The 18,931-nt window shown below is 34.4% G+C and overlaps 1 protein-coding gene and 1 long non-coding RNA gene across 5 annotated transcripts in view; one reads left to right on the top strand and one right to left on the bottom strand.

Moving 5' to 3' along the window:
• Window positions 1-18,931, bottom strand: part of LOC137654236 (uncharacterized) — a 344,104-nt gene that overhangs the window by 42,491 nt on the left and 282,682 nt on the right. The window lies entirely within an intron of this gene.
• LOC137654206 (protein tramtrack, alpha isoform-like) overlaps window positions 1-18,931 on the top strand; it is a 236,722-nt gene that overhangs the window by 79,310 nt on the left and 138,481 nt on the right. For all 4 annotated transcript variants that reach the window (XM_068387864.1, XM_068387859.1, XM_068387852.1 and 1 more), the window contains exon 3: window positions 356-904. In XM_068387864.1, the coding sequence (XP_068243965.1) occupies window positions 356-904 (549 nt within the window). The remainder of the gene's footprint in view (window positions 1-355; window positions 905-18,931) is intronic.

Raw genomic sequence — 18,931 nt, 5'->3', positions numbered from 1 at the left:
TTAGTATTAATACTTGAAGTAATGCTAATTGAATTCTGGAGAATGTGCATTTAATTTATCTGTTTTTAAAATTTCTTAAACGTTTAAAAGCTATTACCAAGTATTTTGCATCTCATGGGATTATACAAAATATATCTATATATCTATATATGTTCCGAGTTGCCTATTGATTCTAGTAATTTTTTATATGAGTATTCAGTGTCTGAAATTACTTGTTAAAAGGAAAGCAATGCACACAGTCAAGGATGGATGCTTATTTTCCTGCTCTTTATCTTCTCGTTATTTAACTGTTATTTAAGTGTTTCATCAGCAAACTGAACCAAGAATGTTTCTCTCTCCCCTTACGGTTGGACAGGCTGTGCTGGCATCTCACCCGGATAAACATCCTATCGTCATCCTGAAGGACGTGAGGTACACTGACATGCGAGACCTCCTGGATTTCATGTACCGGGGAGAGGTCAGTGTTGACCAAGACAACCTCTCGGGCTTCCTGCGGGTGGCGGAGTCACTCCGCATCAAGGGCCTAACGGAGGTCAATGAAAAGAAGCGGCTCGAGAACTCCTCCACTGCCTACCTCATGCCACAGGCAATGCCAGGTGCTGCACCTCCGGGAGTAGCGCCAGGTGTTGTCCCAACGGCACCCCTAACGCCGCTGGCCGGTGACCCCCCGCCTCTTAAAAGGCCACCCCTCTCGCCTTCCGCATGCTACGGTGCCAAAAGACGGCGCGGAAGACCGCCCAAGATTTCGGGCGAAGAGTCTGAAGGAGAAGTAGGGTCTGTAGCAGGGTCCATCTCTGCTGCCGATGGGGAGGACACGCGCAGTGAAGCCGAGGTTAAAATAGAGGCCGAAGAGGTTAAAGAATGCCCAGAACCCGACGATCAGGCAAAGGAGCCCGATACCAAGGTAAGGAGGTTTCAAGGTTGAAGTTCTATTCAATTTTCCTTAATTCCTAATAAGTTTATTTTTACTGTCATCATTAATATTATTAGTAGTACTAATCTAGTTATTGGTACAAAGCTATGTATTAGTACTAAGCTATGTATGGGATCATACAGAAGGAAGGTTTCGATCATAGAATCAAAATAATGCACTCAGAAATGACAGCACATTACCAAAGAAAACAATTGTTGAAATAGAAAGTTTTCTTTGATTATACTATAACATTACTTTGCATGCATTAAGGTATTTGATAGGTAATCAATAGGTTTACATCAAAGGTAGGAACTTACTTTCTAGAGATAGATTACAAGTTTGGTTAGATTACATTTTTCCTTCATTTTGTAATCTCAATACTATATTCTCTAGAATGCCACGAGCTTGTTCCGTTAGTTGTCAAGGGATTATTCATGTTTTATGACAAAAGCAAGCGCAAGTAATAGGAACTTACTGATCAGCAAGCGGTCTTTACCAAAGGTTTCGGAATTGAGTTGGTGCATAAATCATGAAAATATGCTGATTTATGTTCTAGCAAGGGCGCCGCTGCTATTATTGCATAATTCACGGTCATCAGGTAATGAAGCCTGTTATTTACAGCATTCTCAAGGTTTCGCAGTGGCTGGAAAATTTTCTAAGTTTTCAAAAACAATTAATTCTATCAAACAGGCCGCGGGCGCCAGTGTATTTTTGCTAAATGAGACTCACGAAATTTGCAAAACTTCACATTATTTCTTATATAAAAACATGATTACATTTTCTTGCTAAACAATAGTTTGTTATCAATATGGGTGTTCTTCTAGTTCAACATGCATGGTGGTCACAGCTACTTTATTTATCAAAGGACTCCATCATTGCTCCTTAACAAGGCCCCAACCATGGGATTTTTTATTCATGCGGAATATAAAATACGTAACGTCTGAACTGTGTCATTTACCACCTATTTTTAGAAAATTCAATTCCCTGATATCCTTATATATGTATATATATATATATATATATATATATATATATATATATATATATATATATATATATATATATATATATATATATATGTGTGTGTGTGTGTGTGTGTATGCATGTGCATATGTATATATACACACATACACATGCATACACACACAATAGGCACACATTGTCCTCAATCATTCACTTTTGTTCCGTCTTTAATAATAAAAATAAGAAAAGAGGGGACTCCCAAGGAAAACTAGCGTAAAGGCAGGCTGAACATTCAGAAATTATGAATGATCTTGAGATTGTGTGGAAGTTTAATTTTATTTTTCTATTATCTGAATTACATTCCTTTTATTATGGTTTGACTATCTATCCACACACACGTATGTGTGCAGGTGTATGTATGTATGTATGTATGTATGTATGTATATATATATATATATATATATATATATATATATATATATATATATATATATATATATATATATATATATATATCTCCTGAAAGCTATCTGGAGGACAGTCCGTCCGGAAAGAAACTATCATCGATCTTTGAACTCTAGCAAGGCATTGTCAATTCATTTTATATATATATATATATATATATATATATATATATATATATATATATATATATATATATATATATATATATAATATATATATATATATATATATATATATATATATATATATATATATATATATATATATATATATATATATATATATATATATATATATATATATATATATATATATATATATAAACACACCTACATATATATATAGATATATATATATATATATATATATAGAGATATATATATATATATATATATATATATATATATATATATATATATTATATATATATATATATATATATATATATATATATATATATACCTTTAAACATTTCCGCTACAATATGCTGTACATGTCAAAAGTAAATTCTTTCCTCTCCACTTCATATATTCTCTTTTTTTGTGGATTATTACTAAACATGCATAAACTGTGTGAATGTTTCAAATATATCCATTAGATATCACGACTTTACCGTTTGGTTTCATATCTTGTGGCTTCGGCTTTTACCTTGAAGACCGTTTTCATTCATCTTCACATGATAAATCGAAATCGAAGCCTTCGATATTGATAGAGACTTTGTTGCAGCCGATACAGTGTTTCATGACCATAAATTCTTTGACGCAGCTAACGAGTAGTGCATGGCTCCCAATTTGCATAGCGGGGGTATTGAAAGCAGGGACGATGGTATCAATAAGTGACGAATGCGCCGATTCAAGGAGAGAAGAAAAATTGTGAAATGGCGCCAAAGCCTTAGAGTTTTGAGGTTCTGTCAATAAATCATTTAAGAAGTAATGACTGCTGATGTACCCAAAAGGTATTTCTTCAATGACTAAATACTAAAGACGTCAAAAGTTATTTTTTAATACAGCAGCAGCAGTTATAAATGTGTAAGTATCGAAAAGCTTTCCGACATTATCAGCCAATAAAGCTATCATACCAATTGAAGAGCCTCAAAGGAGTGATGTGTGTGTTGGTATCAACCAGATTTCGCGACCGGCGAACACTAAAGCTCTTGTAGCTATCAGCCTGTCTTCCTTATTAAGCTTGATCAATAAAGTCAAGGGCCAACTGAAATATACTCGGCTTTTGTACAGGACTTTGACGGAAGCGCAATTTCTTGCCATTTGCTTTCATGAAGTGTAAATTACGATCACCTGGTTTGCGCCATATATATGAATGCGCTGGATTTAAATGTAAACGTGCCCTACCTGTCGATCTTCCGGAGTGGATTTCGAGTCCCGCTCAAGCTCCCTAGTTTTTTGTAGTGCCTGCGACCTCACTACCCTTGTGAGCTAAAGAAGACATTTTGGGGGAATATACGAGTATATAGGTCTACCTGCTGTAACCTCAGCAGCCATTACCTGGCCCTCCCTGGTCCTGGCTTGCATGGCGAGGGGCTTAGGCGCTGATTATATGCATGGATGGTCAGTTTCTAGGCCATTGTCACTTTGCATCTGCCATCTATGAGAAACCTTTAAGCCTTAAATCTTATGAGATATAGGCACTAAAACGTTCATAAGATATAAATGAACAAATGCTTTTGAGGCACGGACGTAATCAGACGTCTGTTACGGAATTATCAAGAAATAAATTTTGGTTATTGATTTACCAGATCAAAACACAAGGATCATATTGTGGAAGAAAATAAGAATAGCAATAGCAGTATTAGCAATAATATCAGTATCACAATAACAGTAGGAAGCGAGCCCACCAAAAATATGAAAGACGAATAAAACCAAGAATTATCTATACAAGCTAACGTAATGGTTAAAATCAAATTATATTGGTAAAAACAAATAAAATAATTAGTTACATTTTCTTTGAGTAGTTGTGCTGATGTTTGACAGCAATATCAGAATTACAGGATTTTTAATATTGATCGCCGATCAGAATTAGCCGTGATCATATACTGCACAAGAGACTACAAGAAAATGTGAACCATTCTGAGTAAGATGATTAAGACACTGGTATAAATGCTTAACCAATTACGGACGTCTATTTAGCTTTATTGATTAAATTCAACTCTCCCTATTTCATAAATAAACTCTTATTCCCGTAGCCTTCCTTTCAGAAACAAATTTAAAACATTTCCCAATGGAGAAAATAATGGACCCCTCCAGACATTTTTGGGTACAAAATGAAGCATATTTTACAGCAGCAAAGATGAAAATTTATAATTCTAATTATTACAGCATGTTATAGATCATATTGCATATTAATTACATTTTGGGCGAATATTTAAACATTAGTACGAAACGTTTAGTATATTTAATCATATTTCTTTTGCAAAGCCATTGTTGTTGTTGTTTAAAAAAAATTTTAAGTTATTGATATTCATCCAGTAACCACCACATTGACTGTTCTTTTACCTGGAACCAGTAACAGTCAAGAGCTTTTAACCAGTTAGAAGTCTAATAAGCATAGCAATAAGTTACTGGTAAACAAAACGTATGCATTGATCATATCACTAACTACGTATTTGAACACTTGCCTAATATGTGTTTGGAACTCCTTGAAGAAGAAGAAAAAAAATAGAATGATGATGTACACTGCAACCTATTTGGAGAATGCCACAGAACTTCGGAAATGCCATTCTTCTGCCGCAGTCAGTGGAAATTCAAAACTGAAATGACCCCAAGTCTCCTGCCAGGTGTGGAGCACGTGAAACCGTCCAATATAAGTCTTGGAATACCAACGTATCTCCCCTCCAATGCATTCTTGAGGTTTCCCAAAAGGGGCTTCTCTGCTCATCTAATTCCCGAGATCTCCGTAACCTGACACGCCGACCGGTTGAAAAATGCCAACGCTAAGTCAGAACTTCCATTTCCTTCTCTAAGAGTTCATTCTTCGGGTCGTGCGAGACTACAGATGATTAGAGGGAGGTCTGTACAGGGTTGCTGATATTTTCTGTCTCTTCTATTTATCCCACCATTGAAATATTTTGTTTTGGCTTTGTCATCGACCAGACTTGACTTTACGGTATTTATCCAAGCAATATGATAAGCGAGCAATTAGTTTGGGTAAAAATTTTTCTTAAACTATATTGTTAATTGAAATTATTTTACGCCAAAGAAATTATTATTTATGAATAACATTTATGAAAATTTTCTATGTCGAAGTTTAGACTGGTGAATGTATACGCAATATTGATAAGTATGCATGTGTGCGCATGTGTTTGTGTGTGTGAGAGAGAGAGAGAGAGAGAGAAGAGAGAGAGAGAGAGAGAGAGAGAGAGAGAGAGAGAGAGAGAGAGAGAGAGTAGGTTCCGAGTATTTTATGAAGAAATCTGAGAAGAATCGCGTGAGGGAGGGGAAGGTGTAGTGAAAGCAGCAACGCTATTGTGCATACACTAGGTGGGTCCTTTCTTGGTCAGCGACATGTGCATTGGAAGATATTGTTCCTGAAAATTTTATTACTCACAAATCGACCAATGTTTTCATCACCATGGCGGATTTTCCAGGAACTTAATATTAATTTGTTAACGGAATTTCTTATCCTATTCGGTTACATATAAGTAACAACGACGGAAACTGGAATACTAATAAATATAAGATTTTAACATGCATAACCTTGAGATAAACATTATCTAATGACTATAAAACATCATTGCATTAAAGACATCGGAGTATATTCCTTTCAATATCTCAGCGGAAGCGGAAGCTAATAGATAAAAACATCACGGTTTGTAATGAGTATTACTTTATGGCTTGCGACTGCCGCCGTATCTAAGAAAAACAACACAACCCCACACACAATGTTGAAGAATTTTGCTCGTGGATCAATATGGTAGCACAATCACCTACCATTTGGGGTGACTCCCCCCCCCCCCAACCCTAATCCCCCTTCTGTAATTCATAGGGGTAAGGATTTCTTGTGTTGTCATTAACTTTCAAACGCTTCCAGCACGTGACGGGACCTTCAAAGATTTTTACTGCACATGATGTATGCAGAGCTATTTTCGGGCACCGACAGTATGTAATCCTACCTTTCCCTTAGACCTATTTTTATGTAAATTGAGCAAATAAAAGTTATTCTAAACGAAGAAAGTTCCAAATCGCGGACGTTTACATTGTTATAATATGACTGATTAACTGCCTCTTGTCCAATAGGAAATTCAATGTCTGTGTACGACGTAAGTCGTGCTGACGTCGAGGCACGGAAGTGAATCCTTATCGTTTGTCATTCATAAGAGGTTTAAGATTCTTTTGTTCTTGCCGACCTTTTTTTTTTTCAGTAGTACTGTAGTAGTAAAGGAACTTTTTAGTCCAGATTTTCTCCGAGAGAGAGAGAGAGAGAGAGAGAGAGAGAGAGAGAGAGAGAGAGAGAGAGAGAGAGAGAGAGAGAGAGAGAGAGAGAGATTGATTTTCCTAACTATATTCACCAGGTGGAACACAAAGACCAAAATTTGTATGAAAAGGAAGGAAAGAACGAATGAGGGAGAAAGAGGTCTTGGACGAAGAGAGTAGCGGAAAAAGAGAGAAGCTTCGATCGACACAAGAGAGACAAAATTCTATACAGTTGAAGGAAAGATTTTCAAAATGGGAATCCATTTCATTATGCAAGGTGCTTACGATATTAGAATATTAAATCTGAAAAGATTCCTTTTAAAATTGAATTTTAATTGAATGAGAACATTAAACATTAGAATAACATCTTAAAGAAATGATAAATGTAGTAACTGATAAAGCAAGGGGCAATTGATCACTGAATAGAAAGAGCGGAGGGGAAGGGGCTTGGCGTAGGGAAATGAGAGAAGAGGGGGTAGTGTTATGGGGGGTCTGAATTGGAGTTGCAAAGGGGGGAGGCGTTAAAGGGGGCAGGGAGTTGATGATGATGAGGAGAAGTATCGGAATTTATATCGGATCAATACTTCCCTCCCGGCTATGATCATCATTTCCAACAGTCTTATTTTCTTGACAGTATTTGCCCTGTGACTTGCGAGGCAGCTATTGATTTCGGATTTGGAAATCTAATTACAACCGAGACGCCTTTCACGTTCGTTCATTATTTCTTCCCCAACATTTTTAAACTGTTTTAATTTGAAGTTATCATTAAAACTGGGTATCTTTGCTCTTGAACTGATACGAGTTTGGAAATGTAATATTATCGCTAATAATAACTTGCTTTGCTTATGGCATTATTGTTTCCCTCTCAGCCGTCATGGAAAAGGTTTTAATGTCTAAGCTTTTGCGTATTAATCATTAATCTCCGGTTTTTATGATTATAGCTATCTGTACAAGCAATGCCATTTTTTTCCTTTATTTGGCGACGACTGAGGGAATGAAGCTGCTACTAAATTTATGACAGCCTTGTCTAGAAGAGTCGAGAGGTCGTTCACTTAAGGAGCCGTAACTACTTCCTCTTTCGACTGGCACCCTGCCACTACTCCTGCTTTACTACCCTTTATTGATCCAGTAGAAGAGGAATGTTAGTATAGTATTCGAAACTCTCGGCGTTCCTTTGAAGTGTCCTTTGCATTCTTAATGCCGTTGTATAATATATTACTTTTTCTTTTGCTAATGTGATGGCGTTGTCTTTGTCATTTTGTTTTCCGTGGTAAAGCAGTATTTCTTTTTTTTTTAATTAAATCATGAACGTGACATTTGTTGTAAACTAGTCTATTCATAGGTAGTTATGATTTTGCCTTGCTGCTTAGAGCTTTTAATATATACGGGAATTCGTTTTAAATATATAGAAAAGACTTTTCCAATTGCTAAATTTGGTTTCATTTTCTGTTATATGTAACTACATCGCCTGTGTACATTAGTTTCAAATACGTTTATTTACAGATAAATCATACCGGTATATTTGACATTTAGTTTATGTGAAAGATGATTTGTTTTTCAAAACCTATCATAAAAGGACCATATATTTACCTAACTTTTCTAAAATGGAGTACTGTAGATGCTCCACTAGGATGAGAATCTTCTTTACAAAGGTGAAACTCTACTCTTTTTTTGAAAAGTGGCGTCCAACACATACGCATTGAGATACACCATTCAAGAATGAAACGTGTCTCTTTAGCACAGCATAATGTGGTATTCTTTTATCACGTGTCATCCACAGCGTTACAGCGGCCCCTGGATTTTGATTCCCGTTTTCTTTTTGGGGAAAAGGAGAGAGGGGGGGGGGGGGGGAGTTCAGATCGATAGGAATGGTGCAGTGTTGGGATGATAATGTTTTGCCTATTGATTTTTCCTCCACACTAGACTCTTTCATTGAAGTGATGGAGGAGGGTTGGGGGGAGGGAGGGGAAGATGGGAACGGACAGTGGGAAAGATGGGAATTGCTGAGTTCGGAACAGAGTATCCTTTCTCTTTCTCTCTCTCTGACATTCAAATATTGGATTTAATTCATAGGGGATGGAGGAAAGGGGGAAGGTCCAAGCTTGATAACGCTATGAGGACTTGATTTCCCTTTTAAAGGGGGAAGGGGAGGAAAAGGAGGATGGTTATATTAGGAGCATTTCATATCAAATAAAAATAAATATATTTTGGATTAGTTGTTGTTCCCGTTGAACAGAAAAACAATGAAAGATATGCGGGAGGAAGGATTATGTTTATAGCTTAGTATGAAAGAGTAAGTTTTAGAGGACATTTGGGTACGCTTGACTGAGGAGAGGAATATATATAGGCGAAAATGTAAGCCGATAACTCACTGACGAGAAGGAAATATATAGGGACAGTAGCATCATATCTTATGTCTGGAGAGGAGGAGGAAGGATGGGATAAAGGCGTAGTAGGATGATTCGAAAAGACTAGGATGAGAATATTCGGATAATTGATAGCTTGGGAAAAGAAGACTATAACATTCGGAGAAAAGACAAACTTATGAGTTGTAGATAGTTATATTCGAATGAAAATTTACCTCAGAGAAGAAAATGGGTATAATTCCAGACAGCGATCGAGAAAAGATAAGACATAAGAAGTTGGTTTTAACAGCTAGGGGAAAAAAGGAAAAACTTAGACAGAAACTTAGATCAAGAGAACAACTTACTGTAATACACCAAAAAAAAAAAAAAAAAAAAAAAAATATATATATATATATATATATATATATATATATATATATATATATATATATATATATATATATATATATATATATATATATATATATATATATATATATATATATATATATATATATATATTAACTGGTATGCTAGAGAAATAATTGTATTTGGAAAACCTCGATACTTGAAAGAACTGCAGAAAACACCAAACTAGATGTGACAAAAATATGCGAAGGAAAGATGAAAAGGCAGGAGCACTGGAAGTGCCTGATATGCAGGAGGAAATTGTTCAATCATTAGGATTGGAAATTGATAAGGGAGAGAAAACTACGATGACTGAACCTGGCATAAAAAAAATGGGCCACTTTTAACCAGGCGATTGAGATTGAAGAAAATATGTCTTAACACATCATGAGTATTACTGAGATGGAAAAATGTGGAATAGTTATTCATTAGAAGGCGATAAAAAAATGGATGAGCTTGGGATTATTAATGTCATTACAGAAATAAGGAAGGTGACGATTAGTTGTACTGGAAGAAGCAAATAAGAAACAAGTGTAGCCATAAAAATAAAATGTTAGCTGCGTTACGATCAGTTTTATAAATCAAGTCAAAGGAATTTATTGCTAACTTATAAACTCGTGTTTTGGCAACCTCATTAAATCGAACCCAAAATAACTCAACATTTGATTTTTCTGTCGGGCCAAGATTCCATTGTGGCTTCTCTATTCCTTTCATCTCACAGAGCAGGTAATGTATAGCATAAGGCGCAAGATAAAGAGCATTCTTGTGCCGGATCCCAGCGGTCGTTAGTGTGATGTATGGGAAGGTGGGAGGGGAGAGGAGACCCCTCCTCTCCCCTCATTTATCGGTTATTGAGCGATGCTCTCTCCTTCACCTGAACGTTCACAAATCTAACAAAGAAAATTATGCGCTTTCCCGCTGCGCGTAAATCGGCTTCGGGCAGCAGATTTTTCTCTCATGGATTTATTCTTTTCGATTAAAAATTGGAAACATGCTGTGTTTTGTGTTCACTTGGTCTGAACATATGTGATTTACAATTCAACAATGTCGAGCCTTTGGCCAATCTTGATTACTTGAAAATAAGCAAATAATTTTTCAGGGGGGAAAACAAATATTTTTTTATCGTATTCACTAACTGTTGTCATTAAAGCATCACCTGAGCTTGGTTAGATACATTGAACACATGAAAGAAGCTAAGTTTGTTATGAAGTTCATTGGGCTTTATTTGTACAGGGATACTTCAAACCTTTCAAGAGATTACTTCACTTTGATTTAGCTCGATATTTCGATCGTGACTAGATTATACAACCTTTAGGTTACAGGATATAAAACCAAGCCCGGTAATGCCGATGGTGTTTACTTTTGTCATAACTTCAAAGGGGCACGCTCAAAGCTATAGCAGTAGTAATAGTGTAAATAATAGAATAAATAACAGTTTTTTTTTATATATTTTGAGGAAAACTTGACGAAATGTGAATGGCTACTCAGTGTCTTCAGTTTATATATTTTCAAGTAGCTTTGATAGATCTGACAATAATTATTACAGCACCATGTGCTTTAGGTGGGAATAATTTATGTTGAAGTCAGAATTTAATGTTTACATACATGTCATGGATTAAATCATTATATGGATGGTAAGGCAAATATTCTTTCGCTAGATTAGTGTTCATTTCCTAATTATTATTATTATTATTATTATTATTATTATTATTATTGGAGCAAGAGAATAGTTTCAAGATAAAAAAACAAAGGCATGATACAACATAAATAATTTTAGTCTTCAAGTTTGAACATCGTTGAAAGAAATAAGGTAAAAGTATCTAACATAGTAGAGTAGGGAAACTTGAGTGAAGATTTGTAGGGATGACTTGGCCGTCTTAAAACTTTGCGAGGCTGGCTTGGAGGGGTCTTTTTCCCACGGCTTTTAAACTACCGTTGTGCTCTGATGTCACTTTCCAGTACTATCACAAGGCATTTTAAAAGTCACTTATTGTTATTGATTTGTCTTAATACTGCCAACCTATCATTTGTTGGTGATAAATGCCATAGAATTTTTAAAGTTGTTTAATGGTGTACAAAAAAATACCCCTAATGTTGCCATTAACCTCTCCCAACTTTTACTGAATGATCTCCCCAGCGCTGTGTCATATGGCTCAAATTCCATAATTTAAAAATATGCTCAAAAGCCTAGAAATTTGTAATTATTTTTCTAAAGACGCTGACTGGTAATGCTTATTCATTGTCTTGTTAGAACGACTTTATGCTTTTTTTCCCTTAAGACTTTTAAAGGTTCGATTGCCAATATTTCATTTCCTTGGGACATTTACGAGATAGCTAACGGTAGGTTATTATATGTTCCGAGACCCCAAGCATTGCACAACGGCGTAGTTTTTCCTAAGACTTTTAATACTTCTAAAGCTGGTATTATTTGACCCAAAGGTTTCCAAGGATTGCTCTTTGTTACTTATCCTGGAATTGGAAAAATAAATTCCTCGCTGATGCTACCAGCACCAGATTTTCAATATATAACGGGTGTTACTTTTGTTAGAATTTTCTTCAAGTCTCGCTCACTGGTGCAAATCTGCAAGGTCATCAACTCAACCAAGGAAATCATCAAAGAAGCAGTGAAATGGAGTATAGTGCCTTCCTAGCTTTCCCTTTTTGCTCCCTCCCACAACTCCTTGCAACTAAGGTCTGTTTTCTCCACTTGTTCCCAGGGTGTGCCGAACTAAATGCAGTAATACTATACGACTATCATCCTTTTGCACTGAAATGAGTATTTTTTTGGTCTTTATTTTAGTGGATTTTTTTCAAAATGGTTTTCGAAAATATTTTTATTTCCTTATTCTATTTTCGAAGTCTGAATAGGTGGTCATATTTAACCAAGATCAATCTAGTATGGCTCCAAAAGTTTATTCAGAGCGCCACTGCTCGTGAAAGTGGTTTCGTAACACAAAGCAAACAATTCTGAATAATCAAAGTAATTTATAGCGTTACACACTTTTACACGACGCTCCTCATTGGTTGCGGAGTCGCAGGCTTCGAACAAGGCAACATTATTGATTGGCAGATGAGGAACTCAAGCCACGCCCACAACGCTTCTTATTGGCTAAATTTTTCAACCGTGTGTAGTCCCTATTGATTAGTTGATTGGGTGCTGTGGATAATGTCGCATAACGCATTGTTTGTTGGTTTGAAACAAACATTTTCATTTCGATTGCAGAAGAGCGTGGAAGAAGAAATCGAGATTGGATGAATTTATTGAAGGAAATGTCTTGCCTTATTCGCTACATATCAAACCTTTAGGATCAATATAACATAATATATTCTATATTGATTGAAGATCTTTACAAATATATACATGTATATAATATCCTATCATGACTTCAGATGTTTTGAGTTTTCTTTATTCACGAATAAATACTTCAATAGTTGGAATTAATTTTCAAGATTCTTGATTTAAGATAGTGTTCGTGGCCCTACCATAGTTCAATTATATGTGGGTGTGTCAGTCCTAACACTCACATCTTGTAAAATTCAAATCAAATAAATGGGCTTATATAGATGCCAACCAGGGTTGAAGGTTGGTACCTAATTCGTATGCCAGACAATCACTATTAGTCTTCATAATGTAATCTCTTTGTTGAACAGGTTGACATAAGTCTCTCTTCATAGTTTATATATGACATGTATTTTAACGCTGTTACTGATCTTAAGATATTTTATATCTTTGACTCATTAGTTCTCATATATAGTTTATTTCCCTTCTTCATTGGGCTATTTTTCCCTGTTGGACCCCTTAGGGTTATAGCTTAGCTAGTAATAACAATCATATCTATGTTGATAAAGTCACATCTGTTAATCTTGCATTATCAAATAAAATTTTTATTGAACATGATATTTATTACATAGTTCTTTAATCGGATAATTGATTATATTCTAAATATATTTTCATTGCGACAGTTTACTGATAAATTTGAGCATCCTTAGATGTTGGGCAACTTTCCGTTTTTAAATGGAATGACGTTGATTGCACTGCTTAAAAAATAAATGACTATCAAATTCTGAATTGACTGGACTGTAGCCTATAGCCAGAATGCCTTTTTTTTCGAACCCGTCTCCGTAGCCTTTTATAAGTGAGGTGTCTAGTCAATCAGCGCGTCACCTACGCATGCTCTTGCACACATTAGGATGGTAATAAAACTCCTGTAATAACACAGAGCCATTTGCATGCTCACTCTGTTATTAAAGGTATATATCCCTTCATAAATGAATAGGTATCGTTCGCTATTATAGCCCGTTGCTTGCCTAAACTGTAGCGTTGGGCTTGCGTGTCACGGGCGGTATTCGTTTTATCTTTCTTCTTTTCTTTCTTAAGTCTCTCTTAGTAATTGTATTGGTAGTTGTTTATTCCACTACCTATTCTAATTCAATCTGTTCATGTTAATAAGGTATCATTATTGTTGGTAATTACAAATTACTTAGAAGTTAATTATTTTAAAATTATTTTATAAATTAATTGAACACCCTAAAATCAAACAAGCAATATTAGCGAGTAAACTAATTTACAAAACTCTTTTAAAGAAATTTATCCTACCATCATATAATCAGTATAACAATGAACGAGATGTCCTATCCCCAATCCTTGTAAAAAAAAAAAAAAAAAAAAAAACTCCCTCCCTTGGGGAGTGGGCATAGATTCCAGGGGAGGGGTTAGTTTAACACGCACTCGGGCGTTCTTTCACATGCAACCAGGGACTCACCTTTTGAATACCGACACAGGAAGTATCTTAACGAAGAGGCGATAAAATGCCTTTACATAATGTGTATTAACGTCGTTGTTATGTACATCTCGAAGTATTTTCCCTTGATAAGCTTCGTCTTAAAATCATTAATTATTATTTTTTTCTTAATGGGATATTATTCCACGTTTCTTTCCTTCTCGCAATTGCATGATAGGTCATATTGATTTCATGTGCCGTAATTGTTTTGGGATCGAACAACTGTTTAGTGCTACTCGTTTGATACAGATTATTCGCATACTACCTTTCAAAGGGTTTGTTAATATTTTTCTCTACTTGTGAAATATAGTTCTTTATGATTGTTGGCTTGACAACGTCCACTGTGTTATTTGTTTTAAAAAATTATACCCTTCCTTGAGTAGATAGTTTCCCATCTACTTAGATCGCATGTCGTTCAGTTTAGACATGCCACTAAAAGATAAATACATTATTTTATTCTTGGTAATTTTCAAGTAATCAAGGTAATTTACTTTTTATAACTGCCTTGGCATATGCGTTTCAAGTTAATTATATTTGAATAATTAATAAATCAATAAGCCCTGTAAATCCATTACAGCAAGTTTTATAAGAAAGTCATAATTCAAATGTACTGTGCAGCAGGCGTCGGAAGCATTAGGCATTTCTTTGCAGCTTGACCATAAAATGTCATTCCACATTAAAAGCCAAAAATAAGTGAGACTTGCATAAGGCAGGAAGTAATTAAAAAAAGAAAAAGGATTTTTAAGGCGTTTGGAAGGTAACGATAAGATTGATATGATTTTGAATTAGAATACACACATTCTGCCCCCAGTCATCTACTTGATAGTATGGAAAGGAGATTTATTTATGGAAATAGACATTTTAACATTGAAGGACATCTTCAGTCTCCAAACATATCCAACCTGACACCAGATCCTGCCAAGGGTTGAGTGTTATTTCAGGTATACAAATATTTACCACAGAAGTCAACACTGATTTCAAGGAGGAAGGTACAAGGATAGTTTATAAAGATAAATACATTTACATTCAACTGTAGTTTATTTTCTAACATGGCATAACTGCCTAGTCTTTATAAATTGTCAATAGAATTCATAAATGCATATTTATACTGAATCTGTTATACATAATAACATTAATTCAGATTTATAGCTGATGCGCAAGGCAGTTAAAATATAGTTTAGATATATTGGTGCACTGGGCTTAAAAGGCAGCCGATCGTACATGGGGGGTGTGAAAGATTGAAAAAAATATATTTCAAACGCTTAATACTACCGTCGTACCTTATAACAAGGACATGAATAGGTTTGTTAATATCATGGCCTTTTCTTGAAATAACTCTCTCTCTCTCTCTCTCTCTCTCTCTCTCTCTCTCTCTCTCTCTCTCTATATATATATATATATATAAATATATATATATCTATCTATCTATCTATCTCTATCTATTTATCTATCTATCAATATATATATATATATATATATATATATATATATATATATATATATATATATATATATATATATATATATATATATCCATGTTTTCGGTTTGATATAGAACGTTAAATTGTAGTTGAAATTGGGTCTTTATTCCGTAACAAATCAAGTTCTCCTTGACGCCTCTCTCTCTCTCTCTCTCTCTCTCTCTCTCTCTCTCTCTCTCTCTCTCTCTCTCTCTCTCTCTCTCTCTCTGTAATCGGTTCTCTTATATAAGAAATTTTCTCTTTCTCATGAGTCGTCACGTACATAACTATTAAAAACATAGACTGATATTTGGTGTTTGAGCTTAACATCATATATTTACTCATGATAAATATTGGTCTAACACTCGGCGGACAACCTGTTACATTCACAATATTGTAGTTTAAAATGAATTAGTTTTCTGTCTTGTCACATGCATTAGCATACGTTTCATAGTCCACATTTATTATAATCTTGACTAATATGACTTGAAGCGAGGTACAGATATTCTCTCTCTCTCTCTCTCTCTCTCTCTCTCTCTCTCTCTCTCTCTCTCTCTCTCTCTCTCTCTCTCTTCGTTGACAAGGCCACGTTCTTTATCATGAATATTATAAAATTTTTCCTTGTGGTAGCATTTTGAACACCGTAATAATACCATTTGATTCCTAATATTGACGACTAATGTCTGAGACATGAAGTAAATCTAGTCAGTTGTGAAGCAAAGCATTTTTCCTTGCAAAAAGCCCTACACACACGTAAAAATATCATTGGGCAATGATAATAACAGGGAGTCGGACACCGATATGACTAATATATGAACATCGGGGAGTTTCACACACGGCATGTAGGGAAGGACACGAAATGAATAGCGAAACTCCGTGTGAAGTACGTTTATATCACTTAACTAAAACATAAAGAAAATGTTCCAGGGTAAATCAAAAGCCATCAGTTTTTGTAGCATTAGCTATAGTGTAATCGTGAGGTTATATTTTATTAGTTTATAATAATTTTCTTATTGAAATCAAATCAACGTATTGTAAAAAGAAAAATTAGTAGTAAATGGAAGTAACCCCATTCTTAGACGTTCCGCTATAATTAGTTTACCACGAAGTGACAAGTTCTATTCTATCTCATGTAATTCCGAGCTAAAATAATTTGTAGGGATACAATCTTGACCATCATCATATGAATCATAAAATATATTCAACTATCAAGATAAATCACATTTGAGACGTCACTAATACTGGAAAGTGATTCTGAATCACAATAGGTATTGCAGCAGTTTTAGGTCATGAAAAGTGTATTATTAAAATATTCCTCTACCGTGTACCAATTCCTGTTGGAAACTTAATGGACTGCATTACATGCATGGTACACCGTAACATTAGTCATGTCACACTAATTTCAGTTACAAAATAATATTCTCTTGTACACATTCATTTCACATGCAAAAATAATTCTCAATAAGATATCCATTTACCTTGAAACGAAGATGCCAAACGACGTATTAATATCATATCAGATGCAATGAAAAGTAGGAGTTACTTAATTTAGGAGACTTCGAGTATTATTATTCGTTAAGCAAATAAATTAGTAGTGCGTACAAATACAAGAGGGCATTGGCTGATAGAGAAGGGGGGGGGGGGCAGAGGAATAAGGGAGGTATGAAACCCATAACAAGGATGAAAGCTTTTTTGTATGATGGTAATTGTTGACTTATGGTGGCATTGTTGGCTCTTTTTAATTTTCTGAAAGAAAGTTAACAAGACATCTTTACTGGAGGAGAGAATATAAAAGAATTGAAACAAATTTCTTGTTAGGACTAGGAATATCATGTGTCGATGTGTATTTGCTTACAAACATTTACTCAAACGTTAACGTAACAGAAATTATTTTTTTCTTGCCGTAAAAGTTATTCGACTGAAATAAACAGGATGAATATTATAAACTCGACCAACGTAAATAGATTTGCCATCGTTATAGAGTTATTTGATTCCGTAGGTTAAAAGTATTCAAATTAATCGTAGGGAACTACAAAAACTAAATCTTTCTCATTGAATTACAATAGCTACTGGATAGAATTAATTGGAAAAAGAGGGCCGAGCACAGCAAAACCAGTAATCTGTGCAGTGTGAAATAAACCTTTCAGCAGGTGGAGTCGAGCTTTCCGTTGAAAAATGAAAACTAAATACAGTTGTGTTGCATCACTTGCATCAGTTGTTTTATCTTGCGAGTAAAACTACACAATCAATCAATCCAGCATTTTCTCATTCTTAGTCTCTTATTATTACTCTTTTTATTTTTCAATTCAAAGTCGTAAATGATGATATATTGGAATTGCACTGACACTAACTCATCCAATTATCGTAAAAAAATAAACGGACCGATTATTCTTTAACACACTATTGTTGGTAACGTTAGGCTTAACTTTTCACACTTTAATTCACTGGCTAAAGGCTGAACATTTACGAATTTAATATTCTTCAATCGATTGGGTGTCGTGGAGTTTAAACGAGTTAATACTTGAATTGTAACAATAAAATATTTAGATCGTTTAATTTTTATTAGCAGGCATGAACTCGGCACTTCGTTTCAATTGAATTTCAGCATTTGGTCTTTTTAGTCAACAACTATTTGAAAGTACAGTGTTTCAATACCAATTTATTGCTTTATTATTTTTGGCTAATTACATATTTTATTGCTCACAAACACACACACACACACATATATATATATGTATATATATATGTATATACACACACACACACACACACATATATATATATATATATATATATATATATATATACACACATATATATTACAAGATCTTAAAGCACTCATGGCATCAGCTGTATTAAAGCAACACTTTTTTTCATCTTACTTTATATTTTCTTATCTTCATGGATACAATTTTGAAGGGAAACTGCTGTCTTAAAGTAATTGATGCCACAAGTTCTATAGTGTGTGTATATATATATATATATATATATATATATATATATATATATATATATATATATATATATACATATATATATATATATATATATATATATATGTATATATATACATATATATATATTATATATATAAATATATATATATATATATATATATATATATATATATATATATATATTATAGTGTGTATGCATTTAATGTTGATTT

The sequence above is a fragment of the Palaemon carinicauda genome, chromosome 1 (assembly GCF_036898095.1).
Source record: "Palaemon carinicauda isolate YSFRI2023 chromosome 1, ASM3689809v2, whole genome shotgun sequence".
In the NCBI taxonomy this organism is placed as follows: domain Eukaryota; kingdom Metazoa; phylum Arthropoda; class Malacostraca; order Decapoda; family Palaemonidae; genus Palaemon; species Palaemon carinicauda.
This window is presented reverse-complemented; position numbering and strand designations above follow the sequence as displayed.